Here is a 21640-nt window from a genome sequence, read left to right as displayed (position 1 = left end):
AGTCAGTGAACTGGACATTATTCAGGGAATCATCTCTGAATTTGAATGAATACATTACAGTTGTGCCAAATTCATCAAAACCTGTGTGTTGGAGTGTGCGCTTTTGAGAACATACCGGATGTACCCATATGAAAAACTCTGGATGAACCAAGAGATTCGTAATCTGCTGAGGGCTAGATCTGTGGCATTTAAGACAGGTGATCCAGAACTATACAAGAAGTCCAGGTACGACCTATGGAAAGTTGTCTTAAATGCAAGAAAACAAATCTGATTGAGCTTAGAGATGGATTGGGATGCACAGCTCAACTGGCAGGGTTTGCAGGCCTTTACTTGCTACAGAAAGTTGGAAACTCAGCCAGCTCCGTCATGGGCATTAGCCGCCCCAGCGTCCAGGACACCTTCAAAGGATGATGCCTCAAGAGGCGACACCCATCATAAGTACTCCCACCACCCAGGGCATCCTCTCGTTTCATTGCTACCATCAAGGGGGAGGTACAGAAACCTGAAGACATACACTCAATGTTTCAGGAACAGCTTCTTCTCAACACCCCCACCACCCCCATCAGATTTTTGTGAGGACAATGAACCCATGAATACTTCCCCAGTATGTTTTCCCTTTCTTTTTGCGCTACTTATTTAATTTTTTTTAATGTATACATTTTATTGTAATTTATAGTTTTTATTACTATGTACAGGTTTTCCCCGCCATCCGAAGGTAGAGCGTTCCTATGAAATGGTTCGTAAGCCGGAATGTCGTAAAGCGAAGAAACAATTACCATTTACTTATATGGGGAGATTTTGTGAACGTTCGCAGACCTAAAAATAACCTACCAAGTCATGCCAAGTAACACATAAAACCTAAAATACCAGTCACATATAGTAAACGCAGGAATGATATGATAAATACACAGCCTATATAAAGTAGAAATACTTTTCCACAATCGTTGCTGCGCTGTTCTCCATAGCGAAAATCTCACGCAAGCGCTCTCGGCAGAAAATCTCACGCAAGCGCTGTTGGCAGAAACACTCCAGTAACCTCTAAGCTATGAAGCTGCCAAATCATACCAAATAACACGTAAAAATACACAGCCTATATAAAGTAGAAATAATGTATGTACAGTGTAGTACTGATCACTTAACGGGAATTGGGACAACGCCTAGCACACTGATGATGGTGTGTTCGGCTGAGTTGTCGCAGGTTGGGGTGGTGCAGTGGCCCCCACCCTCCAGGTCGCCGACATATACATTGCCACGAAGCACGCAGGGGTCCCGCCACGTAATTGTCGGCCCAGGTCAGTGCTGATTGTGTCGCCTCTGACCTGGGCCAACAATTACATGTTGGGCGGCACCTAATTAATTAGCATGTTTATTTCAGCTTTTTTCTTAAAGATGTGCTGTGTGCCTCCCGGCTACCGCTGCATTCTCCGCGAATCGGTATCTGTCCGCGGCCTGGCGGTAGGGGTGGTGGGACAATGGGGTGTCATCTCGTCGTCTATTCCATTAGGGCAGGCAGCTCATCTTCTCCTATCACTGCCCGTCTCAATGTCGAAGGTCGAGGTTCATCGTCTGCTGTGGCTGATGTGGAAGGCTTGCTTGACTGCTGAGCCTCGCGCATTTTTCTATCATTCAGTTCTTTGTAAGCACTCAAACCATCTTACAAATATCCCCTAAACCGATGTATCCTTTCAAAATTAAAGTTGTACTTTATCATTGCAGCGAAAATCTCACGCAGTTGCTTCATGTTCAGTTCGCCACTGCATTCGGTTTCGATTGTTATCCTTTCCTCTTCCAATTGCATCAGCTCTTCATCTATCAGTTCTTGGTCATGCGATGCCAAAACCTCTTCAACATCATCTTCGTCAGCTTCCACAAGCCAAACTCACTTAGTCCTTACTTTGTTCACCATGATCGAAACGATTAATTATGTCTAGTTTTATGCTAAGTGCAACACGCTTACAAGCTCTTTTAGGCTTTCCCGATACCATAGAACTCATCTTGTTAACGGCTGCTCACAGGCACGTGTTTAAGCAATGCCAGCGAGAATGCCGTTCCGAATCCGGGGGAGAGCGGCTGTTCGGGTCGCGCGCTGCTTTTCTTTTCGTAACAGTGAAAACACTTTCTGAAAGCGAAAACAGGGAACTAATGTAGGTCTTTCGTAACAGTGAGGTTTCGTAAAGCAAACGTTCGAAAAGCAGAGGACACCTGTATTGCAATGTACTGCTGCCGCAAAACAAGTTTCATGACATTTGCCATGATATTAAACCTGATTCTGATTAGCTTCTTTAGTAAGATATTTATTAAAATTAATGGTGTTTTCTGAAGTTTCCAACTTGTATTAATCTTTTTTCAAAATAAGTAATACATAAGTCTTCAGTAATTTCCGACCACAACCCAAGCCCTGCCCTAAGCTCCCGGAATGGCTTACCTCATTTACATACCAAACTATCAGGATATCACGAGAGGATTCCTATCCAGTTCAGTCCTTTAAATCAGTAAGTAAACCTGCAAGCTGGAGTTCACGGCCTGATGGGTCTTTCAGTTTTGGTGGACTCTGCAGTGAAATAATGCACTTGGCTTCAGCTGTCCTAAATTAGGAAAGAGAATATTGTAGTGTGTTTTATTTGTGAAAATTTTGAATATACTGTAAAACATGGAACAGCACCGCACAGAAACAGGCCCTTCTGATCACGATATCTGTATCAACTATGATATCATTTTAAACTGCACTGATGCCTCTACTTTCTGAAGAGCCTGAAGCGAGCTGGACTGTGTTTGTCAATATTCACAGCCTTCTACAAATGTACAGTAGAGATCATTCTCAAATGCTGCGTCACTGCACAGTGCGGAAGCTGCTCTGTGGTGGACAGGAAGGCTTTACAACAGGGAGTCAAGCTGCCCAGCACATTACCGCACTAGCTTACCAGCCATCAAGGATGTACTGTAGATACAGAAAGACGCAGATAGAAGGCCAGCAGTATCACAGAGGATCCCAACCACCCTCCTCATGGACTGTTTGTCTCACTTCTATCAGGGAGGAGGCTACGTAGTATCCATGCCAGGACCACAGGCTCAAAAGCAGTTACTTTCCCGAAGCAGTAAGACTGATCAACGCCAACCTACCCCACCACACCTCACATCCCACCAGCATTACCTTATCATTGCCTGTCAGAATCCCTGTATCTACAGGGACTCCTGAACCAATCATCACTTTATGTTCATAAAACCAATTTTTGTATATAAGCTATCTCATGTATTTATGTTTATTGTGTTTTTTATTATTGTCTGTTTTACCTTAGTGTGTTTTTAGAAACTGCATCAGACATGGAATAATCATTATTTCGTTCTCCTTTAAATGTGTGTTTCAGAAATGATGCTAAGCAGTCTTATATCTTGGAACACACATCTGTTTATACTTGACACATATTGAAGTTCTAGAAAGAAAGATTCAGGAGATATTGACTGCACTGTTTGTCAGTAGAATTATTTCATTGTGGTTGTTGACGTCCTTTTCTAAAGTTTTTTTTCTTTCAAATTACCTTTCTCTTAGTGCTGATAGCAAAGTTAGAATCTGGGATGTACGGAAAGCTTCTGGGAGTTTAATTGTGCTTGATCAGCACAATGGTGAAATTGCTAAATCTTCTTCAGAATCAGGTAATTAGTTTGGAAAGTTTTCCTTCATAAGTTATGTTAGCCATTTTAATGCAAACTCTTGTGTAATTCTCTTTTCCTTGCAAGTTTAGTCTAGAGCACAGACAAGTGATTTATTCTGTAACTTCTGTAAATTTTTGCACCCTTTCTTTCCAGTAATGAGTGACTCTCGTTGATGTAAAGTTTCTCAAGTAAACAAAGGCTATTCCATACTGCTATATTTCATATTTCCAATTCAGACTCTGTCAATATAACAGCAGAACACAGACTTTTCACCAGCAGTAACTGGAGAACAGTTGCAATGAGTCTCCTCCATTTTATCCCTTCATTGCTTCTGCCAGTTGCAGCAATTTTACTGCCTCCCAAATTAGAATTATCTAATTCACTAGGTGATAGTAATCACAGGCCTTTTCAATTAAATAAAAGCCACTGCAAATGCAGAAAATCAAAGTAAAGTGGGAACATTATTGAAACACTAAAAAAAAGGATGAAAGATTCCCTTGTCGATCTCCATTAGTCCCTTCCTTTGTGACGTAGTATTGATTTTATTGCAATTTCAGTTGCCAGTTATTGGTATAGTATTAATAACAAGTTCTCATCAACAATTTCTTCTTTGACAGCAAACACCGCTCACAATGGACGTGTTAATGGCCTGTGCTTTACTAGTGACGGACTTCATCTTTTAACTATTGGGACAGATGATCGCATGAGACTCTGGAATAGTTCCACGGGGGAAAATACACTGGTACTTTCCATTTTCTACACAACATGAATCTAATTGGAAAAACTTCAATTGTAATATATTAAGTGGTTGTTAATTCAAAATACAGCACTCAAAATGACAGTGAAATATAAAAGGAACTGCACATAATGGAAAGTAGGAAATGCTAGAAATGCACCAGTCATTTAGAAATGACTTGATGGTGGATTAGGAACTACCCACAGATGAAGAAATCTGAGATGTTAGTTGATTGTCATGATCCTATAGTGTGAGGATATCTGTGAAACAACCTTCTCAATGCAGTCATACCAGAATAACATAAGAAATAAGAATATTTGTCCCTTCAAAATTGCTCCTCCATTAAATAACATAATGATTAATCTCTTACCTCTTACCATTGTCTCATATTTCTTGACTCCTCTAATCGCTAGATTTTTTTTGATGTCAGCGTGGAATGCAATTAATGACTGAACTTCCACAGTCTCCCAGGGTAGAGAATTTTAAAGATTCAACATTCTCTATTTACCTTCCCAATGGAATGGTATTTGTGATCTTGTCAAAAAGGTATTCTTTTTTTGAACAAATTAGTAAAGCACTTACCTATTCTTGCTTTTCTACACAGAGTCAATGACTCAATCCAAGCAAATGGTTTGCTTTCTCTGTGCCTGTTTTTCCTGGACTCATTGTGACCTTCAAAGCTTTTCAGATTTCTATGCTCAGCTGCACTTCCATGGAAATCCAAATCTTCCTCAGACTTTTTGGAGCCACTGGCTATCAGTTTCTCATCCTGTTTAAGTAGATAATTGCTGACAGCCATAAGCAAAATCAGCCAATCTTAGATAGCCAGAGCCTGTTTCCCATGGTAGTGATGGCTAAAATTAGAGAGAATGGGTTTAAGGTGAGAGGGAAGTGGTTTGAAGGGGATCCAAGGGGAGAATCTTTCACACAAGGTATGAAATGAGTTGCCAGAGGAGATGGTGGAAGCAGGAACAGTATCAACATTTAAGATGCTTCTAGGCATGTACTTACATGAGCACAGCATAAAGTGATATGAAAGTAATGTAAGCAGGTGGCATTTGTGTAGATACACAATGGTCACCAGTGACACAGTAGTCCAAAGGATGTATTATGCTGTCAAGCCATATGTCGCTTTGAGCTGCAGATGCAAAGGAAGTAACAATCATCTACTGCCCATTTAGTAGTAGTAGTAGTCATACTTTATTGATCCCGGGGGAAATTGGTTTCCGTTACAGTTGCACCATAAATAATAAATAGTAATAAAACCATAAATAGTTAAATAGTAATATGTAAATTGTTCCAGGAAATAAGTCCAGGACCAGCCTATTGGCTCAAGGTGTCTGACCCTCCAAGGGAGGAGTATTTTAGTAAACTGTTGCAGTGTTTTTATGTTGCCTAGGAACTTTGTAAAGCTTTTAGTTCTACCTTTAAACATTTCTTATGTGTTATGTAAAAAATAAATATAGTTATTACAAGAGCAATGTTACTAAATAATAAATATTTGGCATTATTTGTGACAGCCAGGGAATCAGAATCGGGTTTATTATCACCGAATTTTTTTGTTTTGCAGCAACGGTACAGTCCAAGACATAAAAAATACCATAAGTTACAAAAATAAATAAATAAAGCAATAGACAAAAATGAGGTAGCGTTTATGGACCCTTCAGAAATCTGAGGGCGGAAGGGAAGAAGCTGTTTTAACTCGTTGAATGAAGGACTTCAGGCTCCTCTACCTCCTTAAGTAAAGCAAAGAGGGGTTGTCTTGGATTGTGGAGATCTTTAATGATAGATGCCGCCTTCTTAAGGCACCACTTAAAGATGTCTGCACTGGGGGAAAAAGTGAAGCCTGCTGAAAATCTGGATTTGAAATGAAACTGCACAGATCTATGAGAATCGGAGGGGATATAGACAATAATTTATAAGCCAGTCATTTATCTGAGGTAAAATTGAATTGTATTGTGGAAGTTCTAACTACAAATTAAAGCACCATTGCAACCAAATTGTGCAGATAAAAATGGATAAGAAAGTCTAAGAACCTGTAAATTTGTGGTGATAGTGAAGAATTAGTTTCCACAGGGGTAACAAAAGAGACACAGTTAAAAAAGGATTCAAATGCTAATTTGAAAATTCATCACTACAATGTATCAGAAGGAATAAGAAAGGATGTCTGAAGATGAAATACCGTTATAATTTGGTAGGGATTAACGTGTATTGGATCAAAAATTGAATTCTGGCCAATAAACAATTATCACAATAAACTTGCTGATGACACAAAGGTTGGGGTGTTGTGGAGGGCTGTCAGAGGTTACAGTAGGATATCAGTAGGATGCAAAACTGGGCTGAGAAGTATCAGGTGGTTCATTTTGGTAGATCAAATATGATGGCAGAATATAGTATTAATGGTAAGACACTTGGCAGTGTGGAGGATCAGAGGGAACTTGGGGTCCGAGTCCATAGCACACTCAAAACTGCTGCATAGGTTGACTCTGTGGTTAAGAAAGCATAGAGTGCATTGGCCTTCATCAATCATGGGATTGAGTTTTAAGAGCCAAGAGGTAATGCTACAGCTATATAGGACCCTGGTCAGACCCCTCTCGGAGTACTGTGCTCAGTTCTGGTCACCTCACTACAGGAAGGATGTGGAAACTATAGAAAGGGTGCAGAGGAGATTTACAAGGATGTTACCTGGATTGGGGCGCATGCCTTATGAGAATAGGTTGAGTGAACTTAGCCTTTTCTCCTTGGAGCGACGGAGGATGAGAGGTAACCTGACAGAGATGTATAAGATGATGAGAGGCTTTGATCGTGTGGATAGTCAGAGGCTTTTTCCCAGGGCTGAAATGGCTACCACGAGAGGGCACAGTTTTAAGGTGCTTGGAAGTAGGTACAGAGGAGATGGCAGGGGTAAATTTTTTACGCAGAGTGGTGAGTGTGTGGAATGGGCTGCCAGCGACGGTGGTGGAGGCGGATACGATAGGATCTTTTAAGACACTCCTGGATAGGTACATGGAACTTAGAAAAATAGAGGGCTATGGGTAACCCTAGGTAATTTCTATAGTAATTACATGTTCAGCACAGCATTCTGGGCCAAAGGTTTTCTATGTTCTATAAACTCTAAAGATGTTTCTAATGGGTAAGTATACTTGAGGACTGTTAAATGGTGTTGGACTTTCATAAAGCTTTTGACCAGGAATTAGTGTGCAAAATGAAAACAGATGGGATTTGAGTAAATGTATTCTTTTTATAGCACAGTAGATTTTGCAATTTAGCCACTACAACATGATTAAAATGTGAAAAGTTATAAAATTGAAATAAAAAAGAACTATTTCTAAAAGTAACTTCAGATTAATGCTTACAGGTGAACTATGGAAGAGTTTACAATGGAAGTCGAAAGAACCTCAAGTTTACGGTGTCCAGTGGTTGCAGTCCAGATTTTGCGTTTGTCCCAGTCGATTCTTGTATTGCAGTTTATGATATCTATGCAGGACAATTGCTAACTGAACTCAGGGGGCATTATAATTATGTAAACTGTTGCACATTCCAGTCTTACTTCCAAGTAAGTAAATTTCTTAGTGTCTTTTTCATTGCTATTACAGTATTAAAAGATCTCCAGCTAATAACTGAATTGAATTCCAATTGTTCAATGTCAAAGATACTGATTATTTTCATATACTAAGATAGGATATCCGTAGTTTCCATTTTGCTTGGGTGTCATTTCTAGTCTATTAGGGATTATTAAACAAGAGTTAAGAATATATTCTTACTGGAAATCTCTGCTTGCATATATTCTGTTAAGCATTTTTTCAGAAATCAAATAAGAGTAAGCAGATGAAGAAACAAAACTTGCAAGTTTCTTAATCATATTTCATTTTTTTCTTACAACTAGCAGAGAAGAAAATATAGCTACATAAGTATCTCGTGTCTTCATTGTTCTGAGACTAAAGAGATATTTATAGCAAACCATTGTTGTTTTCAATATAATACACCATTGACTACAAAGGAATTCCTAGAAAAATATTTTTTGTCATTGGGCACCCCTATAACAGTCATGTTTTCATCATACTCCTGTTTGTGAAGCAATCCTTTTTAGAGGGATCTTTGTGGAGTAGGTGTAACCAAACTCTGGAGCCCAAGTTCCACAAAGTTCTAAGTTCTGGCCATGGAGCTATAATCTACAGAATCTACCTTCAGTTTCTCCTCTGCCCGTCCACCTGCTAAGGCCCCACTTTCTAGACATCCTTCTGCACTTCCAGAGTCCTGATGATACTCCAACCAACCCTATCTTCTCGCCAGAGCCAGACAAGTTCTTGACAAGTGACCAGCAGTATCTAACACTTTAAGAGCTGCTACATTTTGCTGTAACCATCTGCTGTGGTTAGCTGGAGAAAGAAAGTGTTAACATTTAAGATTGAAGTTCTTTTTGTCAGAACTGGAAAAGAGAGAAAACAAGTTGGTTTCAAGTGCAGACATGACAGAGGAGGACAAGGGAAATATTTCTGAAAATGTAAGGTCATAATTGCTGTGGAAATACGTAGGATGTAACGAAGGTCATTCTATCAAAAGTTTAAATAGACATTTGAACAAAGGACTCTAAAAATTATGAAAAAGGGGCAGTTTGAGAATTAGAATACAAACAAAGGAACATAAAAGTCACAAAATGCAGGGCTGTTTTACTTGCACAACAGGATAGACTGTGCTAACAGAGAAAGGGAAATCTGAACCAGTATCACAGACTTATTGACCAGTTCTGATACAGTCAGAGAAAATTAATTACCTGAAAATCTACCTTGAGTTTGCAAGGCTACAATGTGCTCAGGCAAAAGATGAGGTGCTGTTCCTCAAGCAGTCTGTTTTAATAGTGTAGGAGACTACTCTCAAATAGGTCAGACTGAGCGTAGGATGGAGGATTAAAATAACAGGTAACTGGGTAATTAGAAGCTCTTATGGGTGGCTGCAAGTGCTTTGCAAACCAATCTGCAATAGATTTCTCTAATCCAGATGAGCACCGAATGAATACACAATATTGAAAGAAGGGCAAGTGAATCACAGTTTCACATGAAACAATTGCTCTGGGATTTGAGTGGTGGAAAAAGACAATGTAAAGGAGCAGGTGTTGCATTTCTTAACGGCATGGCAAAGTGTAGTGAAAGGGTATGGTTGATGGTTGAGGGAAATGAATGGGCAAAACAAGCCAGGAAAGATTTGATTCCTTCATAACAATGAACAAGTGGGAGGGCGAGGGAGAAGGCACATCTGTTGTTAGAATCTCACTGAAGGTGGCAGAAATTATGGATTGTAATCTGTAGAAGGCCGATAGAGTGGAATGTGAAGACCAGGGTAACTCAACTCTTACTGTGGCTAGGAGTAGAGGGCGTGAGTGCAGGAAACAAATGAAACAGATGAGGGCTCTATCAGCGTGATATAGAGGGAAGTAAAAGAGACGGAGGAGCTGTATTACTAATCAAGGAGAATAGCACAGCTGCGTTCAGAGAGGACATACTGGAGGGCTCATCCACTTGGGTTGTATGGGTAGAGGTCAGAAAGAAGAAATATGCATTCACTGTTGGAGATTTTAACTTCTCCTTTGGAGAAGTTGTTTTCTCCCACAATGAATGCATTAGTGCAGGTGACATAGACAGGGTAGAACTTGTTCAGAGCATCCGAGAGGGTTTCAGAAGAGGTTTACCAGGATGCTGCCTGGATTAGAGGGATTAACTAAAAGGAAAGGTTGGACAAACTTGAATTGTTGTCCATGCAGCATTGGAGGCTGAGGGGGAAACCTGATAGAAGTTTATAAGAGGCCTATATAGGGTAGAAATGTTGAATAGCTTTAAGACAAGAAGAGGAAAGCTTAAGGGGACCTGTGTGGGCAAGTTTTTTTTACACTAGGTGTGTCAGGTGCCTAGAACCTGCTGCCAGGGTTGATGGTGGAAGCAGATATTACAGTGTTGTTCAAGAGGCACATGAGTATGCAGAGAATGGATCAGGTGCAGGCAGAGGCCATCGGTTTTATTTTGGTATCATGTTCAGCACATACTGTGGGCTGAAGTCCTGTTCCTGTTCTTCTATGTTCTATTATGGTAGAGGGGAGCCATGGTTTGGGAAGAAGGAGCACCTTCTCATTATTAAGGTAGATATGGCAGAGATGGAGGCACCAAGAGAATGGAATGGAGTCCTTACAGGAGCTAGACTAAATATTTTAATTTGCTGAATGCTTCCAGCATTTTCTATTTTCAGATTTCCAGATACATGATACTGACTTTAGTGTTCACTTTCTGTGATAGTGATTGAAATTGCATAATTGGTATCATTTTCTGAGTTACAGTTGTACCCCTGCTAAAATTAGTTCAGTTCCTTTTCCTGTCAGATGTAGACATTTCAGTCAGTCATTTCTCCCAGTGATGCAATGTACTCTGTTAAAAGGGAAATGCCAGTTCTTTTGTAAAGTGAAAACAATGAAATTACAACTTTAAATGTAAATCGCCCTTCTCTATTTCTTTTTAAATTTTAAAAAAATATGAAAAGGATTTCCTGACGTATATGACAAATAAACTCTTCTCAGGCATCCAGCCGGGTACAGATATCAATTTTAACCGACTTTTCAATGACAAACTCTGCCATCTCCATCAGGGATTCAATTTAGGATGGAGATGGAGAAGAATGGTTGCCTTCCATTCCTGGACATTCTAATATGATGGAAACTGGATGGTAGCCTTGGATGTGGTGTCCATTGGAAACCCACTCACACGGATTTATACTTCAACAATTACAGCCACCATCACGCCTCCCAAAGCACAGCGGTTTTTTTCTACTTCGATTAACTGTGCAAAAACTATTTTGGACCTGGAGAGTCTCCATGAAGAAGTAAGAGGACTCTGCACAACATTCCTACAGAATGGCTGCAAGGTGAAGGGAATCAATCAGACCCTCAAAAGAGTTGGCGGAAAAACCAGGAAACCTAACAACGTTGAACCTGTCGTTACTGCCTGTCTTCCTTCCATGGTTTCTGGAAGAATTGACAGGATCCTGAAAAAATACCGGATTAATACCATCCACGAACCTGTAAGGAAGCTCAATCACAGCTTATATGGGCTAGGGATGACTTGGGACTCAGGACAGCTATCGTTTACAGGATTCCCTGTGAATGCAAAGCAGTGTATATCAGCCAGATAGGACACATGGTGGAAACCCGCATCAAGGAGCACAGGAGGTGTATCAGTTTAGGTTACCCAGAGAAATTGTCAGTAACAGAATATTACATTCACAACAGATTGACTTCAACGGCACAAAACCGCTGTGCCACACCAATGGCTTTTGGGACCACCTGGTGAAGGAAGCCATTGAAATAAAACTAAATTAACAAAGGCGAAGGTCTCACTCTAATTAAGAACTGGAATTCGATTAAAAACAAGGTGGGACAGCGGAAACCTGATTGGGTGAGAATTTGCCAGTCGGGAGGAACGGATGATGTGGGTATAAATGCCACTAGGCAAGACATGTCCAGGCATCATCCCTGATGAAGATGGCAGAGTTTGTCATTGAATCACCAGTTAACATCGGTACCGCTATCTGGTGGGAAGCCCAAGAAGAACTTACTCGTTGAAAAAAATGTGTTAGAAAAATTGTGCTTTGTAATACCAGTAACTATTGAAATTTGATCTTCAAATATATACTACAAAATGAATTTCTTTCTTTTCAGGAGCTTTATAGTGGTGGCAGTGATGTTAACATTTTAGCATGGATTCCAGATCTTGGTCAAATAGATGTGGGAGGTGATGAAGTTAAAGGGGTGAGTAATTTATCCGAACATTTTACCTCTCCAATACATGTTATTGTAATGAAAATATTCACATCTACGCTGGCTGCTTTCTGCACTTTTTAACTTCTGCTTTATATTTTTAATGACTTCACCTAAACCTACACCTATCCTCAATATTTATGTTAAGGAAGTAATCACTTTAAACTGCTATCTTACATGTGCTATATGTACCTTGTGGTGTATTTTGCATCTTGGCCTCAAAGGAGTATCTGTTTTGATTAGCTGTATTCATGGGTATTCATGTCTGGTCAACTCTGGCACCTCTCTGTAGCAGACAGAAACACGGTCCACAGCACGTTCAGCTCCTCCGCCAACATGCAACCTATGATGGGGTAGACCTGCAGTATTTGAAGTTTTTAATGTTTAGCAGTGGCTTGCGATCATTAACAAAGATAGCAGCACCTTTGGTTGACTGCTGTGTCCAAGCGCGCCACAGTCTTACCGGATAATGATAAGATGACAGACCTCACACTTTTGGCATATACCAGATGTTTGTACAGAAGACTTTTCAGACGTAAGTTAATCCAAAAGGAAGTGATATGCAGTTACAGCACATTGTGCTGTCTGCTTAACTTAGCAAACTGACTGTGGTGGGGTTTTGTAAATACTACTGACATACATTCAGTTGGTTGGTACATTGGATAGTCTTTCAGCTTTGTAACCTGGGTTCAGTTCTAGAATAGATGAGTTCAGAGCAAAGCATATTGCAAAATTGCCCTGAAATTGGCAACTTCCTCTGCAACTATAATGAAGAAAGGTTGTTTGAAAATATGACAGCAAATACCACTCTAAATTTCTGAGTGATGCTTGTTCTTCGTAAAGCATCATGGTAAGATTACTGTAATGTGAAATGTAATAGTCACACTGAGGTGATTATCTTTAAGGTCAGGAGGCACATTCTTGGGACAAGATTCAAATTGCTTTATTCTGTAAACATGTGTTTGTGCTCTATTCCTACCATTAAAGTCCCATCTCCTAATAAAATGCACAAAATATGATCGTAAAAAAAAACATATTTGTTTGGATGAATCTACTGTCTTTTAGTTGGAAAGGGTACACTGGTTCCAGGAAAATCACAATCTACAAATGGACTATATTTTATAAATTGGATATGTGCATCATCTCTATCTCTCTATCTCTCTATCTCTCTCTCAAGAATGCTCCATCTCGACATGACATTTACACTCAGTGGCTAGTTTATCAGGTACAGGAGTGGAACCAGTGTCATCTTCTGTTGCTGTAGCCCATCCACTTCAAGGTTCAACATGTTGTGCATCCAGAGATGTGCTTCTGCACACCACTGTTGGAATGTGTGGTTATATGAGTTACTGTTGCCTTCCTGTCAGCTTGAACCATTCCAGATATTGACCTCTCATTAACAGGGCATTTTCACCCACAGAACTGCCATTTACTCAATTTTTTTTTACTTTTCGCACCATTTTCTGTAAACTCAAGTGACTGTTGAACATGAAAATCCCAGGAGATCAGCAAATTCTTAGATACTTAGACCACCCCATCTTCCTCCAACAATCATTACATGGTCAAAGTCACTTAGATCACATTTCTTCCCATTCTGATGTTTGGTCTGAACAACTACTGAACCTTTAGACCAGGTCTGTATACTTTTATGCAGTGGGCTGCCTCCATGTGATTGGCTGACTAAATATTTACATTATCGTACAGGTGTACCTAATAAAGTAGCCACTAAGTGTCTGTTCAGAGTTCATGTTAGGTTAAATACTGAGTTTTCAAAGTAATAGACAAGGTAATAATTCCTGACATGATGGAATTGCAAACACATCTTCATTCACTCTGGTAATTTTCAGAAATGACTTCATTTCAGACATCTTTCAGATCATAAGATATAGGAGAAGAATTAGGCCATTTGGCCCTTTGAGTCTGCTCCACCATTTCACCATGGCTGATCCATTTTACTCTCAGCTCCAATCTCCTGCCTCCTCCCCCCCCCCGCCCCCCCAATATTCATTCATTCCCTGACCCTTTAAGAATCTATCAAGGCAGCATCTCTAGGAAGAGGTACAGTCGACGTTTCGGGCCGAGACCCTTCATCCTGATGAAGGGTCTCAGCCCGAAATGTCGACTGTACCTCTTCCTAGAGACACTGCCTGGCCTGCTGCGTTCACCAGCAACTTTGATGTGTGTTGCTTGAGTTTCCAGCATCTGCAGAATTCTTCGTGTTTAAGAATCTACCAACTTTTGTCTTAAATATACATAAAGACTCAGCCTCCACAGCTGCCTGTGGGAATGAATTTCACAGATTAACCACTCTCTGGCTAAAGAAATTCCTCCTCATCTCCATTCTAAAAGGATGCCCTTCCGTTTTGAGCTTGTGTCCTCTGGTCTTCAACAATCCCACCATAGGAAATACCCTCTCCACATCCACTCTATCAAGGCTTTCACCATTCAATAGGTTTCAATTAGGTCATCCTTTATTCTTCTAAATTCTGGCGAATGCAGGCCGGGAGCCATCAAACGTTCTTCATATGACAAGCTGTTTACATGAACCTCCTTTGAACCCTTTCCAGTCTCAGCAAATCCTTTGTAAGATGAGGTGCCCCAAACTGCTCACAATACTCCAAGTGAGGCCTCACCAGTGCTTTATAAAGTCTCAACATTACATCCTTGTTTTTATATTCTAGTCCTCTTGAAACACATGCTAGCATCGCATTCGCCTTCCTCACCACAGCCTTAACTGCAAACTAGGGAATCCTGCACAAGGACTTCAAAATCCCTTTTGTGCCTCAGATTTTTGTATTTTCTCTCCATTCAGAAAATAGTCAACTCTTTCATTTCTTCTACCAAGGTGCATGACCATACACTTCCAGACACAGTATTCTATCTGCCACTCCTTTGCCCATTCTCCAAATCTGTCTAAGTCCTTCTGTAGCCTCTCTACGTCCTCAAAACTACCTGCTCCTCCAGCTATCTTCATATTGTATGCAAACTTTGCAACAAAACCATCAATTCCATCATCCAAATCATTGACATATAATGTAAAAAGAATCAGTCCCAACACAGACCCTTGTGGAACGCCACTAGTGTCTACTAGTTAGCTCCTTTTCTGGAGCCAACCAGAAAAGGCTCCCTTTATTTCCACACTTTGCCTCCTGCCAGTCAGCTACTGCTTTATCCATGCTGGAATCTTTCCTGTAATACCATGGGTTCATAGCTTGTTAAGCTGCCTCAGGTGTGGCAACTTGTCAAAGGCCTTTCGAAAATCCAAGTACATAGCATCAACCGATTTGCCTTTGTCTATCCTGCTTGTTATTCTTTTAAAGAAATACGACAGATTTGGGTCAAGCAAGATTTTCCCTTGAGGAAACCGTGCTGACTGCGGCCTAGTTTGTCATGTGCTTCCAGGTACACTGAGACCTCATCCTTAACAGTCGACTCCAACATCTTCCCAACCACTGAGGTCAGGCTTCCTTTCTTCTGCCTCTCTTCCTTCTTGAAGAGTGGAGTGACATTTTTAGTTTTACAGTCTTTCAGAACCATTTCAGAATTTAGTGATTATTGAAAGATCATTACTAATTCCTCCACAATCTCTTCAGTCACCTTTTTCAGAACCCTGAGGTGTATACCATCTGGTCCAGGTGACTCGTCTACCCTCAGACCTTACAGTTTCCCAAGAACCTTTTCCCTAGTAATGATAACTTCACACACTTAATGCTCCCTGGCACCTGGAACATCCAGCAAACTATGAGTGTCTTCCACAGTGAAGACTGATGCAAAATACTTACTCAGTTTGTCTGCCATTTTTTGTGCCCCATTACTACCTCTCCAGCATCGTTTTCCAACGTTCCAGTATCCACTCTTGCCTCTCTTTTACACTTTTTGTATCTGAAGAAGTTTTTAGCATCCTCTTTAATATTATTGGCTAGCTTATTTTCATGTTCAATCTTTACCTTAATGAATTTTTAGTTGCCTTCTATTGATACTTAAAAGCTTCCTAATCCCCTAACTTCCCCCTAATTTTTGCTCTATTATATGCCCTCTCTTTGGCTTTTATGTTGGCTTTGACTTCCCTTGTTAGCCATGGTTGTGTCATCTTGCCTTTAGAATACTTCTTCCTCTTTGGGATGTATATATCCTGTGCCTTCCGAATTGCTTCCAGAAATTCCAGCCATTGTTGCCCTGCCAGTGCTCTTTTCCAATCAAATCTGGCCAGCTACTCTTTCATGATTCTGTAATTCCCTTTATTCCACTGTAATACTGATACATCTGACTTTAGCTTCTCTCTCTCAGATTACAGGGTGAATTCTGTCATATTGTGATCATTGGCGCCTAAAAGGGTTCCTTTACTTTAACTGTCTGATCAATTCCGGTTCATTACAACACTCAATCCAGAATAGCTGATCCCCTAGTGGGTTCAACTACGAGGTGCTCTAAAAAGCCATCTCACAGGCATTCTAGAAATTGCCCCTCTTGGAAACCCACACCAACATGATTTTCCCAATCTACTTCATATCCCCCATGACTATCATAACATTGCTATTTTGGCATGCATTTTCTGTCTCCTGTTGTAACTTGTAGACTACATCCTTACTACTGTTTCAGGGTCTGTATATAACTCTCTTCAGGGACTTTTTACCCTTGCAATTCCTTATTCACAATGATTCAACACCTTTGGACCCTGTGTCACCTCTTTTTAATGACTTAATTTCATTTTTGACCAACAGAGCCATGCCACCCCCTCTGCCTTCCTGCCTATCTTTTTGATACAATGTGTATCCTTGGACATTAATCTCCCAGCTATAATCTTTTTTCATCCATACTTCAGTGACGCCTACAACATCATATGTGCTAATCTGTAACTGCTACATGTCCATTGACCTTATTCCATGGACTGCACGCATTCAAGTATAACCCTTTTAGTCCTGTATTCACCTTTCTCAATTTCATCTGCCAACTCAACTTGTTGACTGCAATTCTGTCCTATCATCAGCCTCTCCTTGCTAGGAGTCTCACTACACATTGCCTCTGTTTGTAAACTAACTATCTCATCTTCAGCACTATCACTCCAGCTCCCATCCCCCCGCCAAATGAGCTTAAACCCACCTGATCATCTCTAGCCAACTTGTCCACAAGGATGTTGGACCCCCTCAAGTTCAAGTGTAACCCGTCCCATTTGAACAGGTCATACTTTCCCCAGAAGAAATCCCAATGATCCAGAAATCTGAACCCCTGCCCTCTGCACCAGTTCCTCAGCCACGCATTCACCTGCCAAGTCATCGTATTCTTACCCTCAGTGGCACATGGCACAGGCAGCAATCCAGCGATTACTACCCTGGAAGTCCCGTTTCTCAGCTTTCTACCTAGTTCCCTAAAATGTGTCTTCAGGACTGCCTCACCTCACCTACCTATGTCACTGGTACGAAAACGTACCAAGACTTCTGGCTGCTCACCCTCGCCCTTGAGAATGCCATGGACCCGAGGGATACATCCCTGATTCTGGTACCAGGCAATCTCTCTCTGAGGAATCTCCTAGTAACACTACAGTCCTTCACCTCTCTGCTCTACTGAGCCACAGCACCAGACCTCTCTCCTGCTACCTCCCCATAGCTGCTGTCTATCACCTCCTCATTCTCTCGTATCAGTCAAAGGTCATCAAGCTGCAGCTCCAGTTCCTTAAAACCTTCTCTCAGGAGCTGCAGCTGGGTACACCTGGTGCAGATGTGTTTATCTGAGAGACTAGAGGACTCCCAGACTTCCCACATCACACACAGAGTACAAAACACTGGCCCTGGAGCCATTCTCACTAATCTACTATGCCCTGATAGATGAGGAATGAACAAATAAGAACAGAGAGAGAGTAACTTAAGCCTGTTGTCGCCTGAGCCTGATGATCCAAAGCCACTCTAAAGACTGGTACACTCAAAAGAATGAGTCTCGGTCCAAAATATTGACTGTACTCTTTTCTGTAGATGCTGCCTGGTCTGCTGAGTTCTTGCACTTGAATTATTCTTATTGGCCCTCTCTATTGAAAGGTAGCTCGTTTCATGCACTCCTGGTGTCGGTTATCCAACTCGAGTGGCTGCACCAGCTGATTCTGTGTGGATTTTGTAAAGAGAAAGGAAGGGCTTTTATCTATTTGTTTATGCTCATCCAGTTGAACCATATAATGATGTAAATAAGATAGTTATTTTATTTCCTTTCATTTTACAAAAAGCAAAAAAGTTACATGTAGTATTTCATATTTACAATGATCTTAACCATGTATATTTTATTTAGGAAATAAAATTTATTTTATTTAGGAAATAACATTTGAACAAATCAAAGATATGTATGAATTTATTTGATAATCTTGCATTTTGCAGTCTGAAACCAGAACCGCTCAAAATGTCATGTTCCAAGATGAATGGAGCAGCAGCGATGAAGAAAACTGAATTTTGTTTTGCTGTTTGGGACAAAAACACTGTTGCAGATATGTGGGTACAGCTGTTCAGAATACTCCAAACACTGAGTGTGACACTGAGGTGAAAATGTACAGCCTAAACCAAGGAGCATCGATTTCTGATGACAGTACTAAGACAGATAGATGGACCCTGATTTTTTCATATGACTGACCTCAGTTTATGGAAACGGATTGAGCCCTTCAGTTGGTCTCCATTTGTAGCCTCAGGTCAGAGAGACAAGTAGCTTGTACCAGCATGCTGATAAGCACTGCCTAGGTTCATATACAAATCTACATACTCGAAAGAAGTACAGAGAGCTGATAAAATGCTTCAGAGGCAAAAACTCATTCCGACAGGTCACGAATGGAATTAGAAATGTAATTTTGTTCGTAATTTGTTATGAGTTCTGTGAATATTTAAAGCTCAAAATATTTTCACAGTATTCTTTTTGCCAAAGTGATTTTTTGTTTTTTTTTTCACTTTTTTGAAGATGAATCATCTTTGATTTAAATGGATTTTCAACACAGAATCATTCCCAATGTTCTCTTTGTGAATTAATAACAAGACTGTCAAGTAGTTCCTGTCCCACAAACACACGTACAGAGATGCATACATGTGATCTCCAATTTAAACAAATGCAATTTATTTTTAACAACTAATTTGCATTCACATTATAGTTAAGAACTCATGGAATTAATGTTTGAGTATCAGAGTACTGGTACTGTACTTGATTGTATACGTGTGTATGTGTGTGTCACGAATTTAGCTTTAGCTTGTTATCTGGCAGTTTAAACGTTATTCTGTTGTATTTTTCAGAAAAAGTTTCGTAATGTTTATAATGAAGGCTAGGAAATGCAGACTTAACTAACATTAAGAAGTCTTAACAGATGAGTTTACTATATATTATTGTGCAAGATTATTTTATGTGCATGATAAAAACAGTATATGTTTTAAACAAAGAACATTGTTGAATTCACGCAATTTAACAATTGATAAATAAATACCGGATTTGTGCAAATTAAGTGTACACATTCTATTAAATACAATTTAAACAACTGGATATGGTACTTGAAAAACATCACTTGTTAATTTAATAAATAAAACTACTTGTTTTCTTGTGACATACGTAAAAGTTGCTGGTGAAAGCAGCAGGCCAGGCAGCATCTCTAGGAAGAGGTACAGTGGACGTTTCGGGCCGAGACCCTTCGTCAGGACTAACTGAAAGAACAGCAGTAAGAGATTTGAAAGTGGGAGGGGGAGGGGGAGATCCGAAATGATAGAAGACAGGACGGGGAGGGATGGAGCCAAGAGCTGGACAGTTGATTGGCAAAAGGGATATGAGAGGATCATGGGACAGGAGGCCCAGGGAGAAAGAAAAGGGGAGAGGGGGAAAAACAGGATGGGCAAGGGGTATAGTGAGGGGGACAGAGGGAGATGGGGCATTAGTGGAAGTTTGAGAAGTCAATGTTCATGCCTGCAGGTTGGAGGCTACCCAGATGGAATATAAGGTGTTGTTCCTCCAACCTGAGTGTGGCTTCATCTTTACAGTAGAGGAGGCCGTGGATAGACATATCAGAATGGGAATGGGATGTGGAATTAAAATGTGTGGCCACTGGGAGATCCTGCTTTCTCTGGCGGACAGAGCATAGGTGTACAGCGAAAGGATCTCCCAGTCTGCGTCGGGTCTTGCCAATATATAGAAGGCCACATCAGGAGCACCGGACGCAGTATGTCACCCCAGCTGACTCACAGGTGAAGTGTCGCCTCACCTGGAAGGACTGTCTGGAGCCCTGAATGGTAGCGAGGGAGGAAGTGTAAGGGCATGTGTAGCACTTGTTCCGCTTACAGGAGGGAGATCCATGGGGAGGGATGGGGGGGATGAATGGACAAGGGAGTCACGTAGGGAGCGATCCCTGTGGAAAGCGGAGTCGGGGAAGATGTGCTTAGTGGTGGGATCCCATTGGAGGTGGCGGAAGTTACGGAGAATTATATGTTGGACCCGGAGGCTGGTGGGGTGGTAGGTGAGGACCAGGGGAACCCTATTCCTAGAGGGGTGGCGGGAGGATGGAGTGAGAGCAGATGTGCGTGAAATGGGGGAGATGCGTTTGAGAGCAGAGTTGATGGTGGAGGAAGGGAAGCCCCTTTCTTTAAAAAAGGAGGACATCTCCCTCATCCTGGAATGAAAAGCCTCATCCTGAGAGCAGATGCGGCGGAGACGGAGGAATTGTGAGAAGGGGGTGGCATTTTTGCAAGAGACAGGGTGAGAAGAGGAATAGTCCAGATAGCTGTGAGAGTCAGTAGGCTTATGGTAGACATCAGTAGATAAGCTGTCTCCAGAGACAGAGACAGAAAGATCTAGAAAGGGGAGGGAGGTGTCGGAAATGGACCAGGTAAACTTGAGGGCAGAGTGAAAGTTGGAGGCAAAGATAATGAAGTCAGGAAGCTCAGCATGCATGCAGGAAGCAGCGCCAATACAGTCGTCGATGTAGCGAAGGAAAAGTGGGGGACAGTTACCACAATAGGTTTGAAACATAGATTGTTCCACAAAGCCAACAAAAAGGCAGGCATAGCTAGGACCCATACGGGTGCCCATGGCTACACCTTTAGTTTGGAGGTGGGAGGAGCCAAAGGAGAAATTATTAAGAGTAAGGACTAATTCCGCTAGAGTAATCTTCGCTACCATTCAGGGCCTCAGACAGTCCTTCCAGGTGAGGCGACACTTCACCTGTGAGTCGGCTGGGGTGATACACTGCGTCCGGTGCTCCCGATGTAGCCTTCTATATATTGGCGAGACCCGACGCAGACTGGGAGACCGCTTTGCTGAACACCTACGCTCTGTCCATCAGAGAAAGCAGGATCTTCCAGTGGCCATATATTTTAATTCCACGTCCCATTCCCATTCTGATATGTCTATCCACGGCTTTCTCTACTGTAAAGATGAAACCACACTCAGGTTGGAGGAACAACACCTTATATTCCGTCTGGGTAGCCTCCAACCTGATGGCATGAACGTTGACT

At 41.2% G+C, this 21640-nt stretch overlaps 1 protein-coding gene across 1 annotated transcript in view; it reads left to right on the top strand.

Annotated features, from left to right (window-relative positions):
- ercc8 (excision repair cross-complementation group 8) overlaps positions 1-19713 on the top strand; it is a 37152-nt gene extending 17439 nt beyond the window's left edge. Inside the window, exons 8-12 of the mRNA XM_072252577.1 lie at positions 3548-3651; positions 4269-4393; positions 7746-7943; positions 12087-12176; positions 18545-19713. Coding sequence (XP_072108678.1) covers positions 3548-3651; positions 4269-4393; positions 7746-7943; positions 12087-12176; positions 18545-18613 — 586 coding nt within the window. The 3' untranslated portion in view covers positions 18614-19713. The remainder of the gene's footprint in view (positions 1-3547; positions 3652-4268; positions 4394-7745; positions 7944-12086; positions 12177-18544) is intronic.
- The last annotated feature ends 1927 nt before the right edge of the window (positions 19714-21640 follow it).

Source organism: Mobula birostris, chromosome 3 (genome assembly GCF_030028105.1).
Source record: "Mobula birostris isolate sMobBir1 chromosome 3, sMobBir1.hap1, whole genome shotgun sequence".
NCBI classification, from domain to species: Eukaryota; Metazoa; Chordata; class Chondrichthyes; order Myliobatiformes; family Myliobatidae; genus Mobula; species Mobula birostris.
This window is presented reverse-complemented; position numbering and strand designations above follow the sequence as displayed.